At 39.5% G+C, this 19,562-nt stretch overlaps 1 protein-coding gene across 2 annotated transcripts in view; it reads left to right on the plus strand.

The window, feature by feature from the left end:
* GNAS (GNAS complex locus) overlaps positions 1 to 19,562 on the plus strand; it is a 92,001-nt gene that overhangs the window by 18,410 nt on the left and 54,029 nt on the right. Inside the window, exons 2-4 of one of the 2 annotated variants that reach the window (XM_010143738.1) lie at positions 9,341 to 9,347; positions 18,187 to 18,237; positions 18,323 to 18,442. In XM_010143738.1, the coding sequence (XP_010142040.1) occupies positions 9,341 to 9,347; positions 18,187 to 18,237; positions 18,323 to 18,442 (178 nt within the window). Of the gene's footprint in view, positions 1 to 9,340; positions 9,348 to 18,182; positions 18,238 to 18,322; positions 18,443 to 19,562 lie in introns of both variants that reach the window. The other variant, XM_010143739.1, reaches the window with a different exon arrangement.

Here is a 19,562-nt window from a genome sequence, read left to right on the forward strand (position 1 = left end):
CGCAGCTTTCCCAGAGCAGCCCCAGCTCTCCTGAGCTGTGTCTCCCTGCTGCCTTTCAGCACCTAACAGCGTACCTTCCCCAGGTACAATCATCCAGCAGAGCTAGGGAGGAACAAAGAAGTTCGAGAACTGCAGTTTCAGAAAGTTGGCGAACAGAGTGGAGATCTGCAGCTGCAGATGGCTGTGTCAGAGCTGTAGCGGGGAGCTGTGCTGGGGAGATGTGCTCTTCACATCAAAAAGTTTGCGACGTTCAATAAATTGCTATTGGTCTGCTCTAAATGGTTGGGTGTGCAAAAGTAAAAGCCAGACCCAAATGTTTTGGCTCTTTATTGAGGCAGGTTGTTCTGGTTTTTGAGGTTTTCTTCTTAATTAGTGTTTTTAAGAGGGGAGGAAGAGAGGAGACATGCTTTATTTCATCTCTTCTTCTCCCTTTCTACCCCATCTTGTGTTTTACTGCTTGGCTGAGAAGTACCTTCTCTTATTTAAATGAAGAAGTGTTTCATGTAGTCTGTTTTATGTTTCTGATAAATTATGTATTTTATATTTTTACAAATACTGATGATTAGCCAAATTAATCTTAATTTTTGTAAATAAAGTTTGTGGTACTAAGCACACATTTTCTGTACCATAGCGCATCTTGGTCTGCTGAAATTTCTAGGAAGATAATTTCTAAGAATCCATGCCATGCTAGGATAGACCAGTGGTTTGTGTAGTCCAGTATCATGTGTCAGAAATGGCACTTGTGGAGGATTAGAGAAAAAACGCAAGAGAAAGATTCCCAGTGATTCCTCTTCCAAGTCTTGCCAGGTTCTGCCTCTGGCCCTTCAGGAAGTCCCAGAAGCGACATTCAGAACAATTCTGAAGTTAAGTCATATTTGGTATGTTTCTCTGTTTCTTTAAAAAGACTAATACTCAAATAATCTTAAAGGCCTCTTTTTCCTTTGAAGCTTCTTGTTTTCCTTTTTAGATTTTATTGTCTGTGAACAGAATGCAAATCTTGCAAATTAGCTGTGCTGCCTGGTTAATGCCTCTGCATTAGCTGGGATGCCTCTGAGGTCAGTCCGGTTCGGATAGAGCCAAGGTATATCCAGCTTCTCAGTGCTTTTGATATGTTTTTGCTGCAGCCAGGGTAGCAGCTGGTTGGATCAATAATTGTGCCCAAGCATTACTAGTTTGCAGTGTTATAACTTATGGCAATATACGTGCTCTCTTGAGATTATTTTCTTCAGCTGTGTAAAAGTTTCTCATTTAAACAATGTTATTAATACTTAAAGGACCATATGTTGTGAAAGTAACTGGTCAATTATAGCAGTGCTGTGTATTCTAACTACTGTGCTAGGTATCAACAAATGATTTCTCACATAACTTTTAGCCAAACATTCTCCTGTTGTTATATACTGTCGGTATGAACTGTATCTTCTACTTTTCTGTGACCATTTAGAAATGTCAGGTCAGGGCCAGTACATGATGATTGTGCCATTGTCACAATTCAACTTAAATTACAGCAGTATAACTTCCCTTTTATCAGGGGAAATGATAATGATTATGCTTATTCAGGTATAATTAATTTCCAGTTTTAAGCTTAATGTGTCCAAATACATGTTAGATGTTGAGTACAGTGAAGTGTAAGTTTCGTCACTGCATCCGTTTTAACTTCCAGACTTCTCTATACAACGTGTTTGGAATTTTTCCAGTTAATTTGTGTTGCATTGGAGAAGGCACTGATTTTGATCCAGAATATTAGTCTGAAACATCAGTGAACCTTCCTTGATACACGAACCCTCCTGGTACCAAAGGTGGGGTTTCCTGGAAGTCCACAATCGTGGTAGATTGTGGCCTGTGGGGAACGTTCTTCACTTCAAGTGAAGTGAAACAACATTTCCTAAGCAGAATTAAAAAAAAAAAAATACTCTGTGTGTGTGTGTTACCTGAAGTGTTTAGGTCTTTAACAGAGATACTTTAAAAGGAAAAGACTTCAATTTTGGTGGCGTTTGTTTTCAACAGCTGATTTGTTAACCTCAGCAGTTGTTCAAGTCTTCAATCTATACCTTGTACATCCAGCCGTAGGTTGGCACAAACAGGAACGAAGTAGGCAATGAATCAGGGTCTAGATGCTCTGTATCTACTTTGTGCTCAGTTTGAGTATAAATAACTCCCCGGGGAGCGAAGGTGCAGCCTCTTGGTGTTTGTTGGGAAGTAATCTACGTAAGAGGAAACTCTTGTGGGAAAACTGCTCTGCCAGCTTAAAAAAAAATTGCTTAGAAAGTACTATCTTGGAAGATCCAACTGCCTGCCAGAGAAGCAGGTTTTGTAAGGCCTGTGAGACAAGAAGCCAAGAAGAGAGGTTTTTTCCATCTGCCATCTGTTTAGGGCTGACTTAGGAGGAGTTCAGGAGTCGGTCCTAAGTATACGCCTAAACCCCATACTTGCGTGCTGTATTTGCTTCAGCTTCTGTAACTAAAAATAGCTTGCTCTGACACGGTTAAGGAACTGTAAAATTAAATTGTGGAAGTATTGTTCTCTTACTACACAGTAGAAGTGAATGGGCATAATGGGAAATAACATATTGAGGTAAGGGAAATGTGTGTCGTTTTCAGATTCGTTTCTGCAACTCCTCTGTACTGAAAGGGTTTTCTTTTTTCTGTTTTGTTAAATGTATGAAATTTTTTTACTAAAACATTTCCTCAGTTAACTTGTAGTACAGTTTTATGTAGATTGACTTAATCCAGAGCAAAATAATTTCCAAAGTAGCAATACAGAAACTTGCACTTCTTTTGGTAAATTGACTCCAACTTTTCTGTAAGTAGAGCCCTAGATGGCTGGACATAAAGCATGTATTTTTGATGCCTTTTAATTGTTAGTGTCCTCTAAAGTCAGGCAGCAAGAACAACAGGTAGGTGGGACCTCTTGCCTGAAACAAGACTCCCTGATGCTGGCTGAAGAATTTTGCTAAAGGGTTTAATGTGAAGAGGACTCTGTGCTTGGAGGGAAGTGAGGGTATTTTTGTTGTTGTTGCCTGGTAATATTTGATGTTTATTTTCAAATATTTTTCTTATATAATTTTCACTTCTAGTACTGCAGAACTTTTAATAACTGGAAGATAAATGAAAGTATTTCGTACCATATTAAATATAATTGTAGAAATCGGTGTGATACTCCAAAGGCAGCTGTTGCCTGATCCGTGCTGAACTCTGGCTGTACGGCTTGCGAATTTGCATGCAGAAAAACCTTTGTGTTACTGTCAGGAACTATTTATGTATTTGAGTTTTACTCAGTTTTCAACACTGCTGCTGGTCTAGGTAGTAAATAGAATATAAACTTGCAAACTCCAGGTAGAAGATCAGTTTTTGCTTGACTTTTTTAATTAATTGTGTGTTGGGGTGAGTTGGCTTCCTATCAGCAAAGCAGCTCTCATCTAGAGACTCTCAGCTGGCTTGCGAGAGACTCCTGTGCTGGCAGTGCCTGGTGGCTCCTCTCCTGTCCCCTCCAAGGCAGGAGGGGAAGAGTGTGGAGTGGTGATTAAAACCAGTTGGGGTGTTGCTTTAACCTGTTTCAGTACGGTGTTTATACGGGGGGTTGCAAACAGGTCTGAGTACAGTGCTAACACTGAGTAGTCTGCTCTGCCGTGTTTTTTTCTAGATCTCTGCTGCCGAATTGGCACAGGCCAAGTGGTGATTCTGCTTGGGTTTGCTGTCCTCTTCTGTTTTGATTGCAATTACATATGCAAATAAGTATTGCAAAATTTCTCTTTTTTTTTCCTGAAAGCGTGGACATGGGAAATGGTAAAGGTACTTACTAAACCCTGCAGAGATAAAAATAATCCAGAACTTCAGAGGTAAATAGTGGTAAAAGGTCATAGGTTGGGCTTGTTACCAGTGTGGTGTAGCCTTGAGAGTGGTTTGGTTTTGGTCAAGATACTTTTGGAGAATTTCTTTGTGCTCAAATCTGATTGCTTGCACTTTTGCCTTATGCTTACTCTTTCCAGTGCTGCCTTTGAAATTAGGATGGTTGAGCTCTTTTGCATGGAATCTTGATTATACTTAACCAACTTCTGTGTTAGTTCCTGGGCTGTTAAGAGGGTAAGTTGCTTGTCTAAGTGTGTCAAGGTATCTCTGTGGAAATAACATTGGACCTTTAGTGAGCCTGTGAGGAGACTGTGCCAACAGCTACAATTTCAGTTTTGTTTTGATGAGTTTAAAGTTTAATTTGGCTCTGCTTAGAGGCTGCCTTTCTTAAGGTCATCACTTTCAGTGATTTTTTTTCACTTGTGTTACTTTGTGAGGGTCTAAACCGGAGAAAACTTTTTCAGAGCGTGAAAACCAGTTGTCCAGAAAAAATGGCAATTGCACAAGTAATGTGAAATGGAAACTTTATTCCTCCTCTAATTTTATGGTTTCAGGAGACATAGGTGTTGTTTGTAACAACAGGAGTTTTTAAAATAGCAGAGACCGGATTTTAAAACTTAATCCTCTTGTATCAGAAGATTCTGTGCTTCCATGACTTCTTTCTTTAAGACTAGTAATAGAAAAAGTTTCCCTTGAGCTGTGTAGGAGACGTGAATGCTTTGGTTGTTCACTGAACAGATAGAAACTTTTTCTTTTACACTGAGGGCAGCCTTAGCTCGGTGTGAATGACCCTTCGCTACAATTGAGCCAACGTTCTTGTACCTCAGAGCTTTAGGTTTGGAATACGCTGATCTAGAGGGTAAAGTTTTCTGTTCTCTAGAGGAAAGCTTCACCCCAGTGAGAGTACAGGAGGTGTTAAAACAGCTTCGGTGTGGCAGCTACTGTCTGCAGAGGGCTGAATGTCACCCAGGCAAGTGGTGGGCCCTTCCATAGGGAAAAGCAGGTGTTGGTTTAGACAATAAGCTTTTTGCTGCTGAAATTTCTTTTTTAGAACAGCACTAAGACTTGTGCAAGATTTTCCCTGCTAGATTCCTTGCTGTGTGTCTTGTTCAGTCCCCACAGCAGTATTGTATCGTGGCAGCTACTCCGAGCACTTTCCAGCTATGGTAAGCAATGCACTGCATGTCTCGTGCGACCTCAAGTTTTGGCACAGTCTCGTCTCAGTAAAAATGCAGTAGTAACATCAGTGATGCAGGAGATGCAATATAAATAGCAGTGCAGTCAGGTTACTTGGAGCTCCGAGTGCGGGAGAGTTTTGATTTTGTGATACAGTTGCTCTTTTGGTGGAAATAACTCATACTGAATTTTGCTTGGTTTAATTCTCCTGGCCTTCTGTCATGATATAGTTGCTTCTCACTACATAGCAATGAACAAGAATTGTCTGACTGTGGCATTAACAAACCTGTTCTTTATAAACATGAGGTTTGGTGTTAATCTGTGAAGCTTCATGTGAGCTGTAAGAATAAAGCTCAGTGTGTGGGTAGCGGAGTTAGGTGGTTTCTTTATAGTGATTTTTGGTAGACTCTCTGTTGAGGATGAGCTGCCCACTGGTATGGTTTTGCACCAAAAAAGAAAAAAAAGGCTTTCAAAATTAGAAATTGTCAGAATTATTACTAAAACTGTTAACAGTAGTAGCACTACAAAATGTGTTGATGTACCACACTAGACATGCTGTTTTAATAAGCTGAGAATTATGGCAAAAATTAGAGACTCTGCAGCAACACAGATTCAAAGCATTCCCTTTTTCAATTGTATTTAAGGGAATTTTGAAGTCCCCTAGTAGTGCACTTCATTTTCTATAAATTCCATCTAATAAGTAGTAGTATGTAATTCTCTTGCTGAAGATACCTCAGAAAACAATCCACACAAAGCAATTTATTTTCATGTTTTCTTTGCTGCATGTTCACCAGCAGTAAAAAAAAAAAAGAAAAAGAAAAAAAAGAACAAGAAGAAGGGAAAAAAATAATTGCAAACCCCAAATGTAAACACGCGTTTGTTCTCAATCACACTTGTTGACAAATCGAGAAGTTAAATAGCTGCATTAATTTTAGGTTCTATTAGGAACAGTCAGAGCAAAAACTATGCTGTACCAGCTTTTGAGTGAGCAATCAGGGACACAATGAATTTTAGTTTAAAGGTCTGAGACAGCATTAGGATCAAGACAGACCTAGAAGGGCTGGTCTTGCATGGCCTTCGCTTTCCCTGCTCTTGAAGAGAAGCCGAGTCCCTCAAACTGCAAGAGAAGTAGAAGAGGTTACCGAGCTGCTTTGGTTTTATACTGTGTGATGTGATACAGTGGGAAGGAAAGACAAGTAATAATCAACTTCAACTTTATTCTGCTCTAAAGTGAGGAAAAAGTTTGGAATTACTGAAATGGTTGGCAGAAGATGTTTGTTTCCTGGTTAGCCATACGGTTCCCTTCTGCGTTTGTTACTGGTTGGGGATTTGGTAGTGAGCGGACAGGAAGTGTTACCATCACCTTTGGTATGGGGGACAGCTGATCCCTGGGTACAGCGATCATGTCATTGACATTACTACTTCTTTGTTTGTTTCAGAACAGATATTACTTGATATTAGATTAGAAGCTGTTAAAATTCACTATTACATTTGGGTTAATACAGCTATATAACTATTTTTTCTGGAGCTTTTCTGATAAAACCATCAGAAAAGTGTTACTATCTAGAGAGACTGATTTGATCTCCTGGAAGACATCTGTTAAGGATTTTTCAAATTGTTCCCTTTTCTTCCTTTTCCTAGAAAACTCTTTGCTAAAACTTGGTAACAGTTTTTGGAGCCGTATTCAGATAAAACAAGGTTCAGAATTTTCCAGGTGAAGTTAAGTCTCCTCTGATTTTCAGAGGCTGTCCTAGACTTTTGTCCTAGACGGCCTGGACATTTGCAGAGCAGGTGTTTTGTTATTTGGTTTTTTTTTTAACATCCTTAACGTTGTCTGTATAAAATACTTGAAAGAAATCATATTTTTTCCTTAAAACATCTGACTTTGCCACGCATTATACACATAGGAAAGAGGCATGTGTACAGCTTTGACAATCCAAAATAATAGATGTTACAGAGGAGTTTCTGAACTACTAAGCCACTATGAAGTGGAACTGGTATTAACACTGGTGTCGGTATAGGCAAGACTGTATCTAGTAGCATCTTATGTCAGAAGTGTAATTAGTAGCCAGGGTTTTGGAAGTAAGAATGCTTAACTGTGTTCCCCCGCCCCATTCCAAGGCAGTGTGCTGGGCATTCGTGACATATGGCATCTGCAGAAGAACTTGCATCTCTGTGTTTACATAGGCAGAACTGTGTTCAATTTATGGTAAATTTTCCTTCCAAAGCTTTTATAACTTAATTATTCTGTGGGAGAATGCTGTTTTTCCTTTGTATAACATAGGCCATGCAGCATTCTTAAAGGTTCTGCGCATGCTGGCCCCCATCCATCACAGTACTTAAACCGTGAGTAGCCCTATTAAAGTTGATAGAATTACTCATGTGCTTAAAATTAAACATGTGCTTAAGTGCTTTGATGGATTAGAGCCAATGTTGTCAGCACCTTGCTTTGTTATGTGCTGAGTTACACCTGCCTCTCTGGGTGCTCGCCCGGATCTTTAAGGGTCAGATTTTCAGATTTGCTCTGAAGTTGCATTATTTAGTTATTTTATGTTCTAAAAATGCAGTTTATGTGCACAATCATAGTAAATCCGTACACTGTCTGGGCATATAAACACACAACTACCATCTTGAAATCTAGCAGTACTTGACACATTTTACCAGTTTTTTTCCTGGGTATTCCAGAGGGAATGTTGTGCTAACTGTTTACATGGAAACATGAAATCTATAGTGTTCTTCCCCAAACTACCCTTCTGTTGAAAGCTGGATTTCAGTGAAGCGTATGAGGAAAACCCTCATTTAGATAGGACAGCAGGCTGTTCAGAATGACTCTGAACTTGAACTTTGCAAAAGCTTCGATTAATAGAGCCTGTACTAGTTTCTGCTGAATATGCTGAGTTTATGAGCATTTAGGCAATTTAAGGCTTATAACTGAAGCTGAATGTACCTGACAGCTCTTCAGACTAGGAGATAACTGGAAATCTTCCTTGATTCAGACTTCGTCGACAGTAAAAATTCCTGATTTACAGCTGTAAATAGTTGGCTCCGTGAAAGCAGTCTAAAGCTGCTGCAAGAAATGTGTGGTGGAAAAGCATTTAATGTTAATATCTCGCTGGAATTTAAGGTCAGCTTTCAGTGACAGCTGCATAGTTTAACAATCAGGTCCTCTATGTTCCTTTCCAAATTGTCACCCTGATTTTTGGGTGCTGAAGGTCTATGTTCACTGCCTTTAACTGCTTTCCTCTTCAGGCTGTTGTTCTGAACTTAGAGGCTATCAACAATAACTTTTGCAGTAAAGATTTGGGTCATTGAGAATTTAATCGATTTTTTTAAAACAGTAACAGGAAAAATGGTGAAATATCTTAGCGAATTATTTTTAGAGTGAAGCAGAAGCAAAATTTCCAGTAAAATGCAGTCATGTTGCAGTCATTTCACGGTGAAGGGGAAGCCTTCTTTCTTTCATTCCTTGATTAATATTTGGAACTGAGTTTTAAACTGAAATTAATAGTTGAGTGAATATTTCATGTGGAATGTGTATTTTGAATTTTCCATCCTAACACAGATTTTTTTGGTTTTATACTATCAGTTGGTAGCAAATAGCTCTTTGCAAGTACCTGTTGTTAACTGTTAGTGATCAGATGACTCGATGACACTTCATATTTGCCCTGATGAGATGATTCTGTAAGAATTTCTGTGATCAGATTGCACTTAAATTTGAATCTACATGAGCACGTGCATTTGAATGTCATAGTGGTTTTCCCAGATGCTATGTCAGTAAATCTTGATTGCATGAAGGTTTTTTTTCAACAACTGAAGCGTATGTCCCCAGTAAGCAAAACAGTAGCTATTTCACTGGTTCTCTTAGTGCCACTGGAAAGCTCTGTTACCATGTTTGAAGCTCTTTGCATATTTTAGTGGCTTTTAGTCATATTAAATGAAGAGACTGGAAAAGTGGAGTGAGAATACAAGTAGGTGATGCAGACAAAAATTATAGTGAATGCTTGTAGAAACATGTTTTGTAGCATTTACCTTCTTTCTGGTAGGAAGCACCTTCCAGATCATCTCTCTACAATATCACGTGCCTGAAGTGTGTCAGGTAGTAGTGGAGATCACAATCATTAAAAAAAATGAGGAGATTTTCAGGACTGACCGTCTTCCACCTGTCTGATTGCCCTCTTCTCTCCTGCATTGCATCCTGCTTGGGCTGGGCTGTGTGTGTACTTATTTAGCATCCAGTGTTCCAGCCATTTTTATTTTTGGGCTTCTTTCCATTTAATATTGGCTCTGAGCCAGCTGAGTACTTTTTTAGTTCTAAGTAGCAGTGAGGTCATTTGTCATTATAGGAGCTGTTCCTCTCATTCTTGTACACGAACCCCGGAAGAGCTCTGGGATGTGATTGCCCTCTTTAGAAAGCTTCATACCTGATCCTGGTTGAAGAAATTACTAGAATACAGACATTTGGCAAACAGTGTCAGAGCAGATGAAACTCACAGAGCACTCATCAAAGCGGTTTCAAAGTTTAGACAAAAATGCTTTGAAAGTGCCTGAAAACTAAAGCTAGAACAAGACACCCAGTCACGCTGCCATAACCTGCCTGTGTTTTAAAGCAGCCTCTGCAGTACCAAGGGTGAAGAGATGAACAAAGCAGCAAATGCCCAGTTCTAACAGAAGGTGCTGTTGGTCTGTGTATGCTGCAGGGCCTGGTCAGTATGTGCTCAACACGAGTGTCTTTTTGAAGAGATCGATAGACCCGGTCGGGTAACTCGGGAGACCCTGGTAGACTGGATCTGCTGTGAAGCATGGCTATACAAGCAGACAGCCTGAAACAGCCAGAAGTACCTCCTGAGAGGTGCTGTGTGCTGTATTTCAGAGCTATTGCACAGTGGGACACAGTATTTCAAAAGGTTACAGCCAATGTGCGTGTTTCCTTTTTTCTGTGTTAATAATGACCACATTCACAGTGCTAAAATAAATACATAAATAAAAAAAAGTCTTTGTGCTTCCTGACAGCAGTTTGAAATGGCTATCTCATACTAGTGAATTGTACAAGACAAGATGATTCAGCAAGTTTGACTGGAATCCTCTTGTTCTGCTGGTTCTGAGAGATGTCCGTCTGTATTGGGAAAGCATCACAAAGTGTACTTTGAAGACTCTACCCTTGTTAATTATTGTATTAAGTATCTGGAGAGAATACTAAACTTCTGAGGACACCTTTTGTTGCAGTGTGCTTAATTACCTGTACTTAGAGCAAGAGGCTGGAGCTGGTGTGGTATCCTCTGTGTGCATGCCTGAAGAACTACAGACCAAGTCTGCAATTTACAACGGTGTTTAATTGCAGGGTATGAATTAAAGGGCCCTTGTCAACCTCATACATCCCAAAGCTCTTTGTGAAAACTTCTATTTTCATTCCTTACCTAAACTATTGCTAGTTAATTAGCTGAGGTAAATGGAGCAGCATAAACAGAATTATGCTCCTTAATATTGGGTCTGTGATGGTCTCTTTGTGCCACTTACAGGTATAAAGGGACTGTAAACCAGTTAAACTGGTTTTACATAGGAATTTTCAAGGCTGGAAGGGAGCCTTAAGGTGGCTTAGAGCCAGAATAGCATCTCTGTGCCACATCCAGCTGGGCAGATGGTATGACCGGGGTGCCATGTGCCTGGCTGTCCCTACCTGCTGGAGTAGTCCTTAGGACAGAGCCATCTTCCCAGCAACTGGAGCTCCAGCGGGAGCCAAACCTGCCCACAACCAGTCCTTGCATCAGATGGCCATAGAGGCAGAGTAAAGTTCACCTTTAACCTTTAGACCTGGGATATCACAGTGAGCAGAAGTGAAATACACCTAAACGTGGAGTTACTTGGTTATGTTTAGGGATGCCTGTTTCAGAGTTCAATGGTAATTATGGTAGTGTTCCCTAAGAGACGAGACAAGCCGCACCCCTAGCACTCCAGTGTAAATAATGATCGGAAATAACATCACCTCTGCTTTCACAGAGCTGTGATACGTTTATTTATCAGTGCTTCAGAAATCTGTATTTCCTGTCTTTTAACTTGGAGAGTGATTCTGTCATTCCCTGCATAGAAGGTATCTCTTATGTTCATTTATTCATGGCACAGAGTAAGATGTGCACGTAACTTGTGGAGGTGAATATTGTAATGTATTAAAACAAGCAATGGTAAAGCAGTTTGTAGTGCTTTTTCCAGTATCTAAAAGGGAACTTGTGGAAGCCCGGTACATATTGTCTCTTCTATGTATTGCACCACATGTCTGTGTTAAGGTGATTATGCTTCAGGGGAGAATTGATCTAAGTTCTCCCAAATCATTAGGTCACCATTAAATCTGTGCAAAAATAATGGATTCTTAAGCTTGTCTTTAAATCAAAGTATACTGTGACAAAATCAATCACCCTGTTGGTTTTGTTTTGTTTTTTCCAAAACCTGTTACTTACAGAGAAAGCAAATACTCTGTCCTCATAGCTATTCTTTTTCTATTATTATTACTTCTTCTCACAGGAAATAATCTTTGGTAGCTGATTGATGCAATTTGTTACCCCGAATCTCACAGAAATAAGCCCAGGAACCTTCCAAGTGAAGTAGATGTTGGCGGGAAAAGGTGGTGTAAGAGGAAGAGCGTAGTTATTAGGGAGGGGAAACAACGTGTCTGCCTCCAGCAGCGGCAGCAAGGGTCCGTTCCTCTCAGAACTTGGTTAGTGTTACATGGCACCACCTGTGTAGAGAGCTTTAGATGATGTTTTGTCAGCCAGCTATGCCTTTGGGTAGCTTTATTTCCTCTTAAAAGGTGACAAAGTTATCAAGAACAAAGTATTAATGCGGTTAGAAAATCTCTTTCAATTCTGCTGCAAGTGAGGACCCAACTAAATCCCATTTCCTGTCGGAAGCCGTACAGAGTCACAGCTGGGGCACAGCCACTCCTACCCCACAGTACCGCCTGTGCTCGAACTTTTTGTTCTTGAGCAGTACGAAATAGAAAATCACTTTGAAGTTGGCAGAATTGCTATGGTATCTCTGCGGTGTGATATAAATTAAGAGTTCCATTTGCAAAAGAGATTCAGTGGTTTTGCTGTTGCATTTTAGCAGTTTCATCTCTAGAATTGGTACTTTGTCATCAGTCTGAGATGAATTATTTCAACTTCACTCTGCATACTCTAGGTACCTATTTTCCCCCATTTTCCAGTGCCTCTAACTTGGCCTCTGCCCTGTTTGCTGTTCTAGCTGTTATATTTTGAGATAATTGCCATGTTGTTCAGTTAGAAATAACCCAGGCTGCTAAACCAAATTTATCTTATTGTTGAATCGTAAAGGACCACAGAAATTTTGTAGTGTGAATTGGTAGCAAAATCTTATTTGAATTTCCTTACTTGCGGTCTTGTGTCTGAAGATCTTGACTGTGCTGATCTGGTTTTATGAGGTGGATTGGCAGGTAGTGCTGTTTGCTTTTTTGTTAACATCCGTAATGTGCAGTAAACAAATTTTAATGCAGATTTTATAGAATATTTATGAAATCCATGAGCATGTTTCACAGCATCAAGGCACCCTATTTAGATGAATGTTTAAAGCTCACGTGCCTGTGAGGTGCACAGCTGCCTGTCAGAGAACTGAACTGTGGTTTAACATGAGATTTAGATATTAACTTTTCATTGCTTTCAGCATATAATGACGATGGGCTTTTGATGGCAAGCAGAAAGGGGACAGCCCGTGGCTGCTTCTCTGTGCCTTCATGTTTGCTGGTGATAGCTGAAAGCAAACTGAGACGCACCTAAGCTGAAACACAACCATGTTGTTTTCTCCGACAAAAAGCCAGAGGCAAATTAATTGTAAGATTTTTATTCTGGCTCTTATCCTTGCAAATCAATCCTCCCAACTGGCAGTGCTTTGCAGGGGCAGGGGAAGCTTTTCACTAGCAAGAGTCGCCAAGTCAGCAAGTTCAAGAGTGAGTGAAGTCTGACAGGGCGTCAGAAATAGAGGGAATTTATGCATTATACTGATCACCGAAGGTACAGCCTTGTAAAGGAGAGCAAGGCTAATGCTCTGGATTAACATTACGTGATTACATTTTAATATGTCCTTTTAAAATGATCTGTATACACTCTCCGTGTATATTTGGCAATACAAATTTAAAGAGAAGCTTCCTGCTTTTTTATGATTTGCAAGAATATCCTGAGAACTACAAAAAATTAGGAGCGTAACTAATAAAGAACATTTTAACGTGGTTTGAGGGGATTACTGTATAATACAAAGCCAGACATTTTAAGTAGGTGTCCTTGTGTCGCATGGTGTGCTCTGCCCGTGCTGTTCCGTACCCTTCAGGACACTCGATAGGCTCACTTGTGGTGAAATAATGTATACATGCTATTAAACTGCAAACCATTATGTGGCATTATTTGTTATACTAAGGCTGCTCAGAGGAAATAATGTGTTCAAAGAGAAATTACAGAAGAAAACTACATTTTTCAAACCCGAAAGCTAGCATTTGTATCTGCAGTGTGCAGTGAATGGTTCAGTATCTTGTACTCACATTGTACATATTCATTTTCCGGGGTATGTTCCTTTTTTAGAGCATGTTCATAGGGGGATTAATTAGCAATCGCAATTTACCCTTATTAAAAGAAGGTAAATATTCTGTTGCTTATTATCTGATCAAAGTCTTATCACTTTCTCTCAGATAATGCATCCCACAGCATTAAATTCACCTCTTCAGTGGTCATGATGTGTCTAATGTTTCATTCTTAAAATACCCCTACTTTTAAAGTGTGGAGTTTCCTCTGAATCAAGGGATCTGGGGGAGATGCGAGGAGGGTTCCCCACTAACTTAGCTGATTTATATGTGTGAAAATGATAGTGCTCTATTATTATGGCTATCTTCCCTTCTGAAGGGTAAAAATAAATCTGTTGTTGCTTTGCACTCTGCATATTTAAAATTTTTCTTGATACCTTGTTGTGGGTTTGAAGAAACCAATCACTTCATTTCTGTTCATAAAATACCTATTTTTTTGCTGGGAAAAAAAGAATATACTACATTCTGATTTAAAACTAAGTAGTTCTTTGTATTTTTCTCTTCTGTCCTCTCCAAACTCTGCCTGTTGAACAGAACTTTGCAACGAGGCATAGGGATTCTTAACCTGTCAGTGGTGACCAAGAAATTCAAACCTCTTTGCTTTCAGGAATTCAAATTAAAGCCAGAAAGAGGTCACAGGATTTATTACTTTCCTTTTTCCCTCTTTTTTTTAAATTTCTTCAACATATTTTGTTTTGACCATTCATTTCAGCACCAAATTTAACTTCTCTGCCTGTGAGACGATTATCCTGGGTAAGCTGAAGCCTTGGTCATCTGTAATGTTCTTTTTAACCTTTAAATATTTTTTTCTAAGTTCCAAGTAATGGTTATTCATCCTATCTGGGAGGTAAATCAGAAATCAACATTAAGTTTCAATTAGTTTGCATTCTGATAATCTGTTTGGTAATGCGTTCATTGCATCAGGTTTGATGAAGCCTGGGTAAAAATGATGCTGTTTTAATGGTAAAGCTCAGGCACAGGTGGAGAAGTTCTTTACCAGCTACTGACAAGATTTGTTTTCAAGGAATATTTGAGTTTCCTGACCTTTTATGTCATTCTAATTTTATGTTTTTTGAATTGAAATGTCATCTTTTTTTTTATCGTACCTAAAATAGACTTTATTAGTTTTCCTGAAAGCTATGTGCAGCTTTGCTTTGGCCCATTTAAATATTGAAAACAGCAGGATTTGAGATTTTTCTTATAATCCTCAACTAATAGAGTTTAATGCTTTGTTTGGCCTACCCTACACAGCCTAAGCAAAAGTTTAAACAAGATTAAAACTATGACCTTATTAACCCGTGGCATCGAAAGATACCCACTGGGCCTGCAGAGCCACCAGTTGCCCGTTAGCCAGGATAGCGCGGTGCCGGTGCCAGTCCTCCTCTACTTCGGTCTGCGCCGGGGGAAAGCGTTATGGGAGCCCAGCTTTGTTCTTCTGTAGTTTTGGCCACGGTGCCAGCACCTGGGAATGAGAAAGAAAAAAGCAACGATCTGTTTCTAAGCTCAATAGTCAGTCTTCCGTGGTTGGGGAAAATGAAATTGAATTACTTTTGGAAATTGGAGGGGCAGCCTGGCTGGAATTTCTCAAAAATTGTTCTGGCAGAGCGAAGGGACAGCGGATTGGGGCTTGGCTTTTGTTTACTGCTCTTCATTAGACCTGAATACAAAGAGTTTCACCTTTCTATTTCTGAAGAGAAGTTCCTGTTGTAAGCAAGCGGTTGGATGGCTGATTAATGAACACGTTGAGTTCCAGAAGAATAAAATATCTCATTGTCATGGAAAATTTATGCTTAGTAAACATTACAAAACACGAAATGACTTGATACATTCATAGCTGTGTAATAGGATTCCTTGTTTACCAGGCATGCTATTGGGCCATGGCAACAAAACCAGAAATAGGAACTATGAGTATTCTTGTTGTAAAGATGATGATGGTTATCAAGCAGTTTGTTAATTGCTGGAGTTTACTTCACTCCGTATTCATTATCACTTTGCAGTGCCGCTCATAGCGTGAGGATCAGTGAAGAGGTGTAAATGTGAAAGTTTGACCGAAGCCTGTAATAAAAATAATGTGTTTTATTGTACAGTGTGGAGGATTCAGGTAAACAAGTGCTTAGCTGATGCTGTGAATGTTCCAGGGGAGGGAATATAACTGCAGTTTGCTTAAAATAAAAAAAAAAAATAAACAGAAGACTTTCTAAACTTCTGTCTTTCTGATGATGTTCCAAAACAAACCAAAACAACTGAATATTATTTCTTTACTTAATCCTTTAAAAATACTGGTATCTTGCTTAACTTCCAGCATATCAGTTGCCCTTTTGATCTCAGCAGGGTGGAATCTGGAGACCTGTTCATTAAGTTCAGGACCCAGCTGAAAACTGAAGGCAAAATCAAGCCAGACAAACTGCTTACATTGTCATCGATAAACATTTCCTGCTTTCCGACTATTATTTACATTTTTTAAATAAAGCAACATCATTTTTAAAAACCAGAAAGCGGGCGATGTTTTTGCAGCCATATGCATACTAACTGAAATATACGGTATTTGGGCACCTCCCTGAAGTCTTGGTTTGTGGCGTGGAGAGTTTCTTACGACCTGGGGTAGTAGATAGCATTGAAGATGGGAAGGAAGAGGGTGAAAAGGCCTCAGTTTTTCCTCTCTCTTTCTGTTGTATTTATTTTCCTTAGATCAGTACTTTTGGCCTTTCTTGGCTCACTGCCTTGTTCCCATCAGCGGTGCCAAATCCCTAAGGCAAAAACTGGTAGTCTTCAGGAAGAAGGTGGACTCTAGGTAGATCAGGAGGTCTAGGGAAGCCAAGAATTCACATCTGATAATTGATTGTTTCATTTTCTTTCAGTATCAAGCTTCACTGACTTTCCTTGCTGTGCCCCACAGTTTTGGGAATATTTGTAGTGGTTAGTGATGGGGAGCTGATGTTGAGGGGTAATCGCGTGTCCGTCCAGTAGCGTTCTGCTGCTGATTGAGGCCCTTTTCTACCCAGCAAAGTCATCCCCAGCGAGGTGATTCGATGCTGCTGTTTGCTTTCGGTCTGCAAGAGCAGCATTTGGATTGCAGTCACGCTTTCACAACTGTGGCATGTCTAGTAAGATCCTCCTCATCCGTACCTAAAACGCAGCATAACACACAGCTGGCACCTTGACCCTGTCTTTTACAAAAGCAGCATTAATCTTTCATTTGATAACCAAAATTCCCACCACTCTCAGATGTCTGCATCTGCCTCGTTATTTAAGGGGTGTTTTTTTTTCCTTGCTGTTCTGCATTCTTGATTGGTGAATGTGCTTTCAGTTTTGTTTTGGTTGTTGGTCGTTAATAATTCTAGAAAGGAAAAAGTGATAAAAAGCATTTGCAATATGACTACTTCATGCAGTAAAATGAGGTTTTCAGGTTCTGGTCTGTAAGCTGCAGGTGTGAGCACTACCTTCTAAAGGATAAAAAAAGAAAACTTACTGTTGGTAGTTTAAAATCTCTGGGACACTGTGCTGGAAAATGTTAGTTTTCAAAAGGAGAAACTTAAAAATAGTTGGTATAAATGTTCAGCTAATGAAAGTGTTCTGTAAAAACAGTTTATTGAAGATGAAAAGGTCACTTGGACAATTTAGCTGGGGTTTTTTTAGTAATTACACGGCTAACTCAGTTTACCTCAAAGTACTGTGTATGTATGCTGTGTATAGGAAGAAATTAATAATGTAAAAATTCAGTCATTGTGCCTTACAGTTAAGTCAGAGTTTACAGACTCAATACTAGTAATACCTTTAGGATGCTAATTCCTGGTTGTACTAAGTGTTTGATCATGCATTTCATTTGATTGCATTATTTAGCATTGGAAGTAGCTATTGCCAGCGCTGACATCAAGTCCCGTACAGGTGGAGCAGAGGCAGCGCTTTACCTTGCGTGAGCCTGCTAAGGTTTTTCATTTGGCTGCAGCTAACCCCGGCAGATAGTGCTGATACGGAACCAAGTGGTTTTCTAGCCTACTCTAACGCTTGTAGTTAAAAGGGGATTTTACATATTTGGATTAGTTCTTTGTTATTTAGTGTGGATTTTAGGTCCAAACCGTTAGTTTGACTGTCAGATTGAGTTCTCGGCTCTAGCTTTATCTGTGACAACACTGGGGTTTTGCCTTTTTTTTTATGTACTTTGAGGTTCTTTGATCTCCTTTTCATTTGTTTCTACTTTTAGTAACTTCCCTATCTTTTTCTGTATTTGTTTCCAGTTCATGCATTTCTAAATAACTGCCACGTACGTCTAGGATTTTGCATTCAAATCAATAAGAATCTGTTTGGTTTTGCAGAATGTCTTAGTGCCCATATAAGACTGCAGTAACTTTTGTTTCAAGCATAATTAGATACTGGTTTTTGGATACAAATAGATGTTTACTGTTTAAGTAGAAAAATTGTGAGGTACTTAGTCAAGTTCATTTATGGAAGTATTTGGTGACGAAGAGGACTTCAGTCAATAGTGGCAGTACAGTTTTGATTGAATACTTTTCAAGTTTGCGTTCTGTTTCAAAAAGATATTCTGCTTTTATGGGTTATAAATTTAATAACATATTTTTTTATTACAGGGAGAAGAAAATGAAAATTCAGGATATTAAAAACAATATTAAAGAAGCTATAGAGGTAAACTTAAGAGCTATTGTGTTCAGTTATTTAATGCCAGCTATTTAGACACTCCCCACGATATTTTGTTTTTATTTCTTTGCAGACAATAGTGACAGCAATGGGCAATTTGGCACCTCCAGTTGAACTAGCCAATCCAGAGAACCAGTTTCGAATCGACTACATCTTAAATTTAGCTAACCAGATAGACTTTGATTTCCCACCGGTAAGTAAACAATTCACATTGGCAGCAGTCATGCTTTTTTTGCAAATGATTATATTTCACTGTACTGTAGTATATATTTACAAAAAACAGTGAGCAACTCTTTGGGATTTACTACAGTAGGTGTCTTTGGTCAGTGCTAATCAAATAAAGTGTATAGCAACACAGCTAGAATATTCAAGCCCATCTTTTATGAACAGAGACCTTTGTCTACTTTCTTGTGCTCTACTGAAATAATGAGCTGCAGAGTTAGGATGGACAGAACTGGCACTAGCGTTTGGGTATTGTTGGGAATGCCCTGCCCAGAAAGAATGAAGATAGGCACAACAGCCTGTAGGTGATTGGCTGGCATTTGGTGATACTGTATTTCTCTCTTTTGGAGGGACAGCGGAGGTTTTTTTGCTGATTTAGACGTGTTCTCTGCCGGCTGTGGCAGCCGGACTTTCTGCAAAGGCTCCCCGCACTATGTCCTTGCCCCAACCCTCCCAGCCCTAGTTAATCATTCAAAATGCCAGCAGTCCCCGAGTAAATGCAAATAGTATCATGGTTTTGTTGGTGGTATAACTTTATGCCCACTCACTCTGGTTAATGTCTACTGTATCTCAGCCAGACTAGTATCAGAAGCCCCTGAAAACAGTTTGCAAACACTGAACTCTTAAACACTAAGAAGGTATTTTTGTTAATTACCATGAAGTACCTTATTCTCTGAGCAATACAGGAGTGTTTCAGAGCTTGTATGCTCTCTCTGCACTGTGACAGAGAGCTGAGGGTGGGAATTACGATGATTTATCAGCATCACAATCCATTTACACCAGAGTTTTGTACCTGCGGTAGTCAGTCCCAGATACTTGAAAGGGAAGTGCAAGTGCAAACAGTAGTAAGATACGGGATAGTTTACACCAGAGCAAGCCTTTCGTAACTGGTTTGTAAACATTATTGAACAACCAATGACAGTCACGTTTTGCAACTGTTGCTGCTTCTAGGAATTTCTCTGCTTTGGTCAGCCTTTATTAAAAGAAAAAAAAACAACCAACCAAAACCACGTACTTTGTGTACAAGGCAGAAGTCGTGTACTATTAGCAATTTATTGGAGATACTGGCATTGTAATTTTCAGAGTTCAGC

The sequence above is a fragment of the Buceros rhinoceros genome, unplaced genomic scaffold, assembly GCF_000710305.1.
Source record: "Buceros rhinoceros silvestris isolate BGI_N320 unplaced genomic scaffold, ASM71030v1 scaffold16099, whole genome shotgun sequence".
Classification (NCBI taxonomy): domain Eukaryota; kingdom Metazoa; phylum Chordata; class Aves; order Bucerotiformes; family Bucerotidae; genus Buceros; species Buceros rhinoceros.